This window comes from Triticum urartu, unplaced genomic scaffold (genome assembly GCF_003073215.2).
Source record: "Triticum urartu cultivar G1812 unplaced genomic scaffold, Tu2.1 TuUngrouped_contig_6381, whole genome shotgun sequence".
NCBI classification, from domain to species: domain Eukaryota; kingdom Viridiplantae; phylum Streptophyta; class Magnoliopsida; order Poales; family Poaceae; genus Triticum; species Triticum urartu.
This window is the reverse complement of record NW_024117140.1, coordinates 5881-16310: the sequence shown is the minus strand read 5'-3', so window position 1 is coordinate 16310 and position 10430 is coordinate 5881. Positions and strand designations below refer to the sequence as shown.

The 10430-nt window shown below is 45.3% G+C and overlaps 3 protein-coding genes and 1 non-coding gene across 5 annotated transcripts; all 4 read left to right on the top strand.

Annotated features, from left to right (window-relative positions):
* The first annotated feature begins 365 nt into the window (after positions 1 to 365).
* Positions 366 to 2138, top strand: LOC125530530 (non-specific lipid transfer protein GPI-anchored 29-like). The gene is made up of 2 exons (XM_048694913.1): positions 366 to 1542; positions 1647 to 2138. Exons 1-2 carry the CDS (start codon positions 1140 to 1142, stop codon positions 1958 to 1960), a joined length of 717 nt encoding a protein of 238 aa, XP_048550870.1. The 5' UTR covers positions 366 to 1139; the 3' UTR covers positions 1961 to 2138.
* Positions 2139 to 3067: 929 nt separating this feature from the next.
* LOC125530531 (exocyst complex component EXO70A3-like) lies at positions 3068 to 5165 on the top strand. Of its 2 annotated transcripts, XM_048694915.1 has the most exons (2): positions 3072 to 3950; positions 4101 to 5165. In XM_048694915.1, exons 1-2 carry the CDS (start codon positions 3342 to 3344, stop codon positions 4647 to 4649), a joined length of 1158 nt encoding a protein of 385 aa, XP_048550872.1. In that variant the 5' UTR covers positions 3072 to 3341; the 3' UTR covers positions 4650 to 5165. The 2 variants fall into 2 exon arrangements, with proteins under 2 accessions (XP_048550871.1, XP_048550872.1); XM_048694914.1 differs by having other exon boundaries at positions 3068 to 5165.
* A 651-nt stretch (positions 5166 to 5816) lies between these two features.
* LOC125530532 lies at positions 5817 to 6004 on the top strand. The gene has a single exon (XR_007292959.1). It is a non-coding gene; the product is annotated as a U2 spliceosomal RNA (small nuclear RNA).
* Positions 6005 to 8462: 2458 nt separating this feature from the next.
* Positions 8463 to 10430, top strand: LOC125530529. Its single transcript, XM_048694912.1, has one exon. The coding sequence runs from the start codon at positions 8545 to 8547 to the stop codon at positions 10159 to 10161; it is 1617 nt and encodes a 538-aa protein (XP_048550869.1). The 5' UTR covers positions 8463 to 8544; the 3' UTR covers positions 10162 to 10430.

Here is a 10430-nt window from a genome sequence, read left to right as displayed (position 1 = left end):
ACGAGCGCGCCGAGACGGATCTCGCGGCCCTCAGCCAAACCTCCGCCTGAAACCATGATGAAGGGGATCGGAATAATTGCAACTTCTCCAAAAAGTCGCTAAGACACCTGCCCCATGGTGGGCGCCAACTGTCGTGGTTCTAAGCCTGACAGTAGAATGTGGGGTAGGAATGTAGAGGCAAGATCCTAGCTGTGGAGGAGTTATACACGCGAGTTTTACGAGTTCAGGCCCTTCTCGGAGGAAGTAACAGCCCAACGTCTCGGAGCCCGGAGGCGGTTGACTGGATATATGCGTGTGAGTTACAAGGGGTGCGAACCCTTGTCCCGGAGGAGGGGGTGGCTTATATAGAGTGCGCCAGGACCCTAGCCAGCCCACGTTACAAAGGGTTCAATGTACATTAAGGCAGAGCGTTACTGGTAACGCTAGTAATAAAGAGATATAAATGATCTTTAAGGTTACAGAGTGAATGACCGACCATTGTCATCCTGAGTGACGTTAAGCCTTCTACACTCCGAGTGGTTTCTTGTATCGTCGAGTGGTTGTTCGCATAGTCGAGTGTCTTCTATACTGTCGAGTGGAACATAGCTTCACGGTCGAGTGGATGATGATTTTGCTTCGACCGCTTCTGGTTCCTTTAGAGATGTCCTTGGGGAGGGTATCTTGAACAGATCCATGACCCTACCCTAGGTACATAGCTTCATCAGACCATACTACACCGTGACTCCATGGAAAAGCAAAAGCAAGCAAATTTCTACAAGTTCATGCATGCAACTGCAGAGTCACAAGACAAGGGATAAAGATAGTAGCCTATAGCTCCTTTATCAATTTTCTTTTCAAACTTATGAGGGTCTAACAATATTGAAGAAGTAAGGAGCACGGGTAGGTACAGAGTCAAACATATGCACCGTTTCTGCATGAAGAAGGCCACATGGTATGCATGAGTCAACCGCAGATCATTCTAGTTACTTGTTGCATTTCAAAATTTCCTACTACAAAATAGACAGAAAACAATAATCTCGCTGAGTCTTCGTTTGACTGAACATTGGTGCTGCACTCTGTCCTATTTATACCTGCTCTAGCTACGTAATTAAACAGATGAGCAGAGGTAGGGACTAGCTAGCACCTATCGCGCGATCAGCATGAACTTAGTACCACCAATCAAGCCACAACAACACTTCCAGTGCCGATCATCACACGCGGCCGCGGCTCTCCATCTGCTACTTCTTGCTGTCGCACTGGCGATGGCGAGCGGCACCGCGAGGGCACACGCCGTCCACGCGCCGTGCTGCAACCTGCTCCAGGGGGTGAACCTGGTGCCGTGCCTGGGGATGGCGACGTCCGGCGGCGGCGCCGTGAACATAAGTGCCGCCTGCTGCTCGTCGCTGAACCAGGCGCTCGACGCCGGCCGCCGCTGCCTGTGCTCGCTGCCGCTGGCCAACGGCGTGCTCGCCGGCCTCATCGCCACCCTCATCCCCACGCTCCCCATGGTGCTGCCGCTGCCCGGGTGCTACCTCTACGCGCCTCCTCTGGCGACCTGCCAAGGTGACCATTCGCACAAAGCTTTTCTTGCGTCCGGCCGGGCATGGACTCGTGATCGACCAGCACAGACGCCGAGTAGTTGCTGAAATTTATGTTTCTTGCTTCAGTGACGTTGCTGCAGACGGATTATGATGCGCCGCCGGCGTCGCCATCTGTGACTGCGAGCGTGGGGGATGCTGGTGGTGGCGCGGTGGATCCGCCGCCACCACCAACCGCGGTAATGCCGCCGTGGAAGAATGCTAGTGCGGCTGGGACGAAGGATGGTGGGACGACGGACAGGAGCGCCGGCAATGGATCTAGGGAGGCTAGGGAGGAGCAGAGCGTTAGAAGGAGCGACGCGTGCCGGCGGCCCGGCGTTGGTGAGGGTAGGATGTACATGCTGATCTTTGCGGTGGTCATGGCTGTATTTTTGTTCGATTAAGTTGCCTGTCCATGGTTTCATAGGATTAATGATAGATTAATCTGAATGACTTGAGCAATGCAGAACACTACATGTAAAATTTGGTGGAAACATATGACCCTACAGGCCCTACACACAAAAGCAAACTAATTTGCACAATTCCCTACAAATGTTTTATGACCCGGATATCAAGGGAACATCCGATTTTTAGGCATTGGCAAATCAAACGTTATTTATGACAAATTATGTTTGCCGAGGATGGCAAGTTTAGTTCACGAGCATACAAATTCGCCTCAATTTTTTTTTGTCAGGAAATTGTCTTGCTTGCAAAGTAATTTTGCCATTTTTGGCCCAATATAAATTGCCATGAAAAACGCTCGATTTGCCATGAGTAAAAATCTAACATTAGATTTTTAGCCTTTCCTATGTTTTATTTTATGCTAAACAAAAGAAGAAGGAAATAGCATGTAGGACGAAGCAAAAATGAAATAAATAGTGTATGTAGACACTTGGGATGTTACTTACTTTACCAATTGCCACCTCTTTGATGAACCATACGATCTGGATCCAACGGCCCGGATTAGACCCCTCCCATCACTAGACCTTCCCGTATGCATTTCCACAAGCATAGCCACATACTGCCAACACCGAACCATTACATGCCTGCAGCAAAACCATTACCAATTAGAATTTCCATTCAGTCTATTTATTTTACGCGTCGCCATCCAGGCATCCACCATGTCCCGGTCAGCTTCTATCGTTGGCCTCTTGATATGAATTAAAGTACACAGGTTTTTCCCTCCAAGGGAAAAAAATCTCAGCCTGTCACGTCCAGGGGTCAGTGTACACCTTGTCCTTGTGGTTTACAGTAACCCACTAACATCATACTCCCTCCGTTTCTAAATATTTGACTTTCTAGACATTTTAAATGACTACTACATACGAATGTATGTAGACATATTTTAGAGTGTAGATTCATTCATTTTGCTCCGTATGTGGTCACTTGTTGAAATGCCTAGAAAGACAAGTATTTAGGAACAGAGAGAATATAATTGCACCTTGACAGCTGTTTTGCGCTACCAATCAAATCACTGACGCGCTTCCCCGCGACGCGGCAAAGTTTTCTTTTTTTTCTTTCTGAAGAACCTGCCTTTTCGTTAAGAAGAAAGAAAAATGGTCAGTTAATAAGGAAAAACGACACACACACACACATCAGCCCAAAGGCTGTGTACCAAACGAGCCGGCGACCTCGCTACCCAAGCGAGCAGAGTCGAAAACAAAGCGCCAAAGATAGGGAGCAGTTTCTGCAATAACGCGGTCAAGAAGAAGCTTACAGAGCTCAGCAGCTACTTGCTGTTGCAAAACCTCAGCCCTAGCAGAATCACTGAGTTGGAACTTGGAAATGGCGTTTCCAAGGAGCCCTGATTCCAGTATGAGCAGCTGTGCTTCTACTTTGACGCTGAGCAGCTGCCCCAGCTCCTACATCTCCATAGGCAGCAGCAACCCAAGCTCATTTACGGCCACGGCAATAGTCCCCACCGAGACAGGGCTAGTAGCTCCAGCCGGACATCAGGATCAGGATCAGGATCCTCCGGAATCAGCAGCGAAGTTCCCTAAGCAAGAAATCAATGGCTGGGAGCATCCATACCTCTGTTCACCATCCAAGCAACTCAAGAACGTAAGTACTTCCATCAAGGAGATCAGTCGCTGGGCAAGATCTTCGCCGGGAGTAAAGGTGAACTCAAATATCCGGCTCTTGGAGTCCGTACTTTCTTTGATACAAGTGGTAACTTCGACAGCACCACACCCAGATCACATCGTCGACATGATACGGGTCCATGATGCGCTTGCTAACCTGTTGCTTGTCCTGCCCAAGAACATCTTCCCTTTCCTGGTGCAAAATTTCGCTCAGATTGTAGATGAATTAAGCCCAAAGGGAGGTGCATCTTTATCAGCAAGGTTTGAGAAGACACTGCATGATTTGCGAAGAAGCATAAGGAGTGGTCTTCAGGTACTCAATGTCAAGATCTTTGATTATACATCTGAAGTAGTCCCACAAGGTGGTGGTATCCATGAGATCACCAAATATTTGTTGAAATATATCGTGTCACTGCTGGACAATGGCAGATCTCTCAAACTCATACTTGTCGGCGATGAACAGGATCAGGATGGCATGGTTGAAATGGAGACGCTGCAAGATGCTGTTGCTACCTTGATCTGTCACTTGGAAATCATGCTTGAGAAAGAATCTCATCGATATAAAGATGCAGGGTTGAAACAAATGTTCATGGTGAATAACGTGAGCTTTGTGTTGCATCAAGTAGAAGGCTCAGAGATAAAGTATCTTCTAGGAGAGGATTGGGTTCTGAAGCACCGAGACCAACTGAAGGACCACATCTCACGGTTCATCAACATTTCTTGGGAATCCGTCATGTATTGCTTCCATGCAAAGACCAACAAAATCCAAATCTTTTCTAGCCTACCAACACTGCAGATATTTAACATGGAATTTGAGAAAACTTACTGGACTCAGAAGACATGGAAAGTTGAAAATCCTCTGCTCCGGTCCAATATGCGTAAATCAGTATCAGAGAAGCTTGTCCAGGCTTACAGTACATACCTTGAGAATCTCAAAAACAAAGCTCCAAAGCTTATGAAGTACACCCCTGAAGATCTTGAAGAACTGCTGTCAGATCTGTTTGAAGGATAATGGGCATAGCTAAAAAGAGGATAAAGCACAGATGCATGTGACAATACTTGTCAACAAATCTGAAGGATAAATGGCCCCTTGAGCTAGGAGGAAGATCCGATTCAGATGCATGCTTCCAAAGCTTGCGTACTGAATATGGAACTGTAACTGATATATCCTTGATATGTTAAGATTGAACTGAACCTGAGGTTCTAGAAGTTGTGTGGTTGCTGCAGTGTGAACTATGTATAAATTTTGCAAGTAAACAACTAACACACACTCCCTCTGTCTCAAAATATAAGACGTTTTCTTGACACTGTCATAGTCTGACTTAAAAAAAACGTCTTGCATTTTGAGACAGAGGGAGTACTGTTTTCCGCACCAAGAAAAACAACTCTCGAACCAACTAATGGAGCGTGGCATGCCGCCGCGCACTATCCGCTAGTAGTTGGTTATAAAGAGTTGCATTTCTGCAGGGTATAGTACTGTTGTAATATTCAGCAGATGTTGTGTTGACGGGGGCAGCACTTTAATTTCTTCCCAGTTGATGGCTACAAGGCATTCATCCGCGCAGAGTGGTTCGGTTTGGATCAAGGAAGAGAAAGAAAGTATCGCAGAATGTGTGGCTACTAATACTGTTCTGACTAAGAATAAATTCAGGAAGTGGCTGGCACACTGAACTGACAGGAACAATGGAAAGACTTCTCTGGGAGCAATGCTAATTGGGGTAGTTTAGATTTCGTTTCAATAGCTTTCACAGGTTCATCGAGTCCTTGAAGTTAAATCCCTGAACACCCAAATGACAAAAACTTGCTTTTATTATATTGCTATATTTAAATAAACTAATTTAGGAAACGTTGTTAACCAGATATGAATTATTGGATGAGTTGCAGGAGCCAGCAATAGTTAATTAACTATTAACTCGTTTACTAGTACTTGACAACTAATTATGTACTACCCTGATCAGGCCATGACTGAGTTAAGCCACATAATTGCTGGCCTGTTGAGGCATCTGGGCTACTATTCTTTAGTTGGGCCAAGAAGTCCAAAACGGAAGCAATGGTAGGGAAACGCACAGGCAGGTTTCTAATGACTCACTGTTAACTTGTTTAGTCCCACCTCGCCCGCGGAAGCAGCGCAGTCGGCCAACAGAGCTATAAGAGGAGGCGGAGGGCAGGGTTCTAAAGCGTACCTTTCTCAGCTTTTTGGCTAAGATCAAGTGTAGTATCTGTTCTTATCAGTTTAATATCTGATATGTGAGCCATGTGCCTATAACGATATTAAATTTATTTTTTATGAGGGAGGGTCCACCACACTAGCTTGCTAGTGGGCGTTGCCTGGGCGTTGCACTATTGTCCAGGCCAGACGCACCCCAACCAATACAAACTAAACAATTTTATATTTGTTTGGACTCAGCTGAAAGCAATTTTGTGTTGCTAGCTGCATCATAAAGCAGGTTATCCATAATATATATATATATATATAGGTAAAACTGTGTCTAACATAGCTTGCCACAGAACTAGTTAAGGGTTGCTAAACTTTTAATGGTTTAAAAGTTATCAAAAAATATGAAATAAATATGAGAGCATCTCTCTAATGTAATAAGATGATCCAACGGAGGGATTGTCAAAATATGCATCTATGTGTCCTCAGCAAAAATAATAAGCATTTCAGCTCACTATGACATAAATATATATTGAACTATTTGTTTTTTTGTCCAGGACACATACAGTCGTATTTTTTTAATCCCTCCGTTGGATCATGTTATATTATAGGTGTGTTGGTTCAGTATTTTTTTCAGAATTTTTGAGAACTTTTGCACCGTTGAAACCCTTAACTAGTTCTGTGGCAAGCACTTGTAGAAAATCTTACTCCTATATATAATCAAGCAGGAGATTTGATAGGATGATTCAACTTTATTTTCACTTGGAAGCATTATCAAAATGGATTTGCCTATGAACGTGTGAGATTGCTTTCCTTCTAAACAGAACCTATCTATCAAGTTTTATGTGCTGGTAGAGTTGATCTTCTGAATATTTGCAGGTGACGGCTTTCTGTGCTATTCAGTTCAGTGGAATAGCGCTCCACCCCTATGTCAAGAATGCATATGAATCAAATAGATTTATTTGTACTCACCTGAAATCAGTTTCTTGTTGCTAGGTGCGTCATCAAGCAGAAGACAAGGCTGGTTCAACTTGTTATCACTTGGGAAGCATTATCTAGGTTAGATTTGCCTATGAGCGTGTCAGATTGTCTTACTTCTGAGTAGAACCTGTCTCTCGTTTTCTAACAGAAGGAACCTATCTATCAATATTTGAGTGCTGCTACACTTGATCTTCTGAATATTTGCAGGTGATGGGTTTGTACTATTCATTTCAACAGAATAGCACTGCATCCCTATGTTCCTGACACCCCAACAGCCAGGCACCCCAAATCCTCCTCGTACGTCTGGGCGGACGGCCAGTCAATGACTGGTCACAAAAAAGTGACCCAGACGGGCGTCTCAAACGGGCCTCAAACGCTCGGACTGACCGGCACCCCTCATATCCAGTCCAAATCGAGGGCGGATATAAGCGCGCTTGGGCGCGTCCGCCACGTCGGACCCGGCCCACGCTGGTCCACCTGACCCCACATATATTCCTCCCCATCTGCTATCAGGGCCAAACCCTAGCCACTTCACTCCACTCCCCTCCACCACCCAAGCTCCCGTCTGGCGATCTCCGGCCTTCTCCGGCATGGCGGGCAATGGATCCGACGACGACCAATACAGATCTGTCGACTGGGGTGTTATCCCGTGCAGTTTGGAGGAGGCAATGGCCGTCTGCATGTGAGGCATGATGAGCAAGGGCGCTCGGAAGGGCAAGGACAGCCGTGGATGATCTTCTCCATAGCTAGCATGTAGGTTAAACATGTCAGTTTTTGGTAGTCCGATGGCAATGTCCTGATGTAGTAGTGGGACGTGTGTAATGCATCGTTGATGTAAGTTGCATGAGTTTGTATGAATTTGAGGTATGTTAATTGAGATGTCCGGTTGTGAGAAGGGAAATTTGAGGCGTGACCGGTCATTAACAGCGGACGCGTTGAAGGATCGAATTTGTCAAGTTCAGTTGTAGATGCTCTTATAGCATGACAATTTGAGAGATCTTTTAAGGAAATGCTAAGGAAAAACGCTGTGCGTTCGTGTGAGCCTTCCTGCGGGAAAGATCATTTACACAACACAATAGGGAACGACAGGTCAATGACCTGACCTTGGGGGGGATTCTGGGTTTTTTGTGAATGTTCACAAGGCATGTGACTACAGACCCTAAGAAATTTAGATCCAAATTCAAAACACACATTGCGAAGCAAGAAAGACAAATCTAAAATGAATAGTGTCAAAACAAGACAAAACATGAATAGGGTCACATATGAATTTGTGGTTTTTGTTTCCCAATGTATATTTCAAATTTTGATCCGAACTTTTTAGGGGTTATGGACATATGTATTGTGAACATCCATAAAAAAATTCAGAATTTTTTGAAACATCTAAATGTGACTTTCCAAAATTTGGAGCATGGAGCATGTGAAGGGTGGTCACCTGATATCTTACCCATCAACCGGGTTCTTGCAGAATATGCATATTTAACCCAATCCAATATAAGATCCGCAAAAAGCTCAAACATATCCATCAAAATTACCCCGTCATATCCCTCCTATACATCGTTCTTTTCTTCACAAAATGATTGCCTGGTACTCAGCTTCCGCTGCAGCCGTCACATCGAGTGGTCATTGTCTGGCACCCTCGTCCTTCTGGTTTATAGTCAGCCAGTTAAAAATATATATATATATATATACGGCGAAGCTGTTTTGCGGTGTCCACTAAGCCATCGACGCGCTTATCGGTTTTTTGCGAGAACGCGGTTGAGGGGAAGCTTACATGAGTTCAGCAGCTAGTTGCTGGTGCAAAACCTTAGCCAGTCCCTGCAGAATCGCCGAATGGGAAATGGCGTTCCCAAGGAGTCCTGCTTCCACCGTGAGCAGCTATGCTTCTACTCCGACGCTGAGTAGCTGCCCCAGCTCCTCCATCTCCACAGGCTGCAGCACCCCTGCCACCCCAAACCCCTTTGCCGTCGCGGCAATAAGCCCCGCCGCAATCCAGCACATAGTTCAAGCCGGATGTGCCGGTGATCACAAGCCGGCGCTAGCAGCCACAGGAACTCCTGAATTCACACAGGGAAAGAAGCTTCAGCAGCATCAGGATCACAAGCTGGCGCTAGCAGCCACAGGAATTCCCGAATTCACACAGGGAAAGAAGCTTCCGCAGCATCAGGATCTTCCGGAATCAGCAGCGAAGTTTCCCAAGGAAGAAAACCCAGCACTAGCAATCACAGGAGGTACGGAATTCATACAGGGAAAGAAGCTTCAGCAGCATGAGGATCTTCTTGAATCAGCAGCGAAGTTCCCTAAGCAAGAAATCAATGGCTGGGAGCATCCAGACCTCTGTTCACCATCAAAGCTGCTCAAGAACGTAAGTACTTCTATCAAGGAGATCAGTCGCTGGGCAAGATCTTCAATGGGGTCAAAGGTGAACTCAAATATCCGGCTCTTGGAGTCTGTATTTTCTTTGATACAAGTGGTAACCTCGACAGCACCACACCCAGATCACGTCGTCGCCATGATACGAGTCCACGAAGCGCTTGCTAACCTGTTGCTGGTCCTGCCCAAGAATATATTCCCTTTCCTGTTGCAACATTTCGCTCAGTTTGTCGATGAATTATGCCCGAAAAGAGGTGCATCACTATCAGAAAGGTTTGGAAACGCACTGCATGATTTGCGAAGAAGCATAAGGAGTGGTCTTCGGGTACTCAAAGACATGATCTTTGACTATAAATCTGACGTAGTCCCCCAAGGTGGCGGTATCCATGAGATCACCAGATACTTGTTAAAATACATCATGTCACTTCTGGACAATGGCACCTCTCTCAAGATCATACTTGTTGGTGATGAACAGGATGACAAGGTTGCAATGGAGACGCTGCAAGATACTGTTGCTACCTTGATCTCTCACATGGAAATTATGCTTGAGAAAGAATCTCATCGATATAAAGATGCAGGGTTGAAACAAATGTTCATGGTGAATAATGTGAACTTTTTGTTGCATCAAGTAGAAGGCTCAGAGATAAGGCATCTTCTAGGAGAAGATTGGGTTCTGAAGCACCAAGACCAACTAAAGGACCACATCTCATCGTTCATCAACATTTCTTGGGAATCTGTCATGTATTGCTTCCATGTAAAGACCAACAAAATCCCAATCTTTTCTAGCCTACCAACACTGCAAATATTTAACATGGAATTTGAGAAAACTTACTGGACTCAAAAGACATGGAAAGTTGAAAATCCTCTGCTCCGGTCCAACATGCGTAAATCAGTATCAGAGAAGCTTGTTCAGGCTTACAGTGCATACCTTGAGAATCACAAAAACAAGTATCAAAGGCTTATGAAGTACACCACCGAAGATCTTGAAGAGCTGCTGTCAGATCTGTTTGAAGGATAATGGTCATAGCTAGAAAGAGGACGAAGCGCAGATGCATGTTAAAAATACTAGTGCAACACGTCTGAAGGATAAAAAATCCCTTGAGCTAGGATGAAGATCAGAAGCATGCCCCCAAAGCTTGTGGAGTAAATATCGAACTGTAACTGGCATATCCTTGATATGTCAGGATTGAAGTGTACCTGAGGTTCTATAAGTTGTGTCATTGCGGCAGTGTAAAATGCTTAACATGAAATTTCTCTAATGATTATTTCGCTTGCTTGATTGCACCA

Coding starts and splice junctions, on each gene's coding strand:
- LOC125530529 (XM_048694912.1), top strand. CDS start 8,545: ATGAGTTCAGCAGCTAGTTGCTGGTGCAAAACCTTAGCCAGTCCCTGC.
- LOC125530530 (XM_048694913.1), top strand. CDS start 1,140: ATGAACTTAGTACCACCAATCAAGCCACAACAACACTTCCAGTGCCGA. Junction 1,543..1,646: donor TCCTCTGGCGACCTGCCAAG/GTGACCATTCGC, acceptor TTCTTGCTTCAG/TGACGTTGCTGCAGACGGAT.
- LOC125530531 (XM_048694914.1), top strand. CDS start 3,342: ATGGCGTTTCCAAGGAGCCCTGATTCCAGTATGAGCAGCTGTGCTTCT.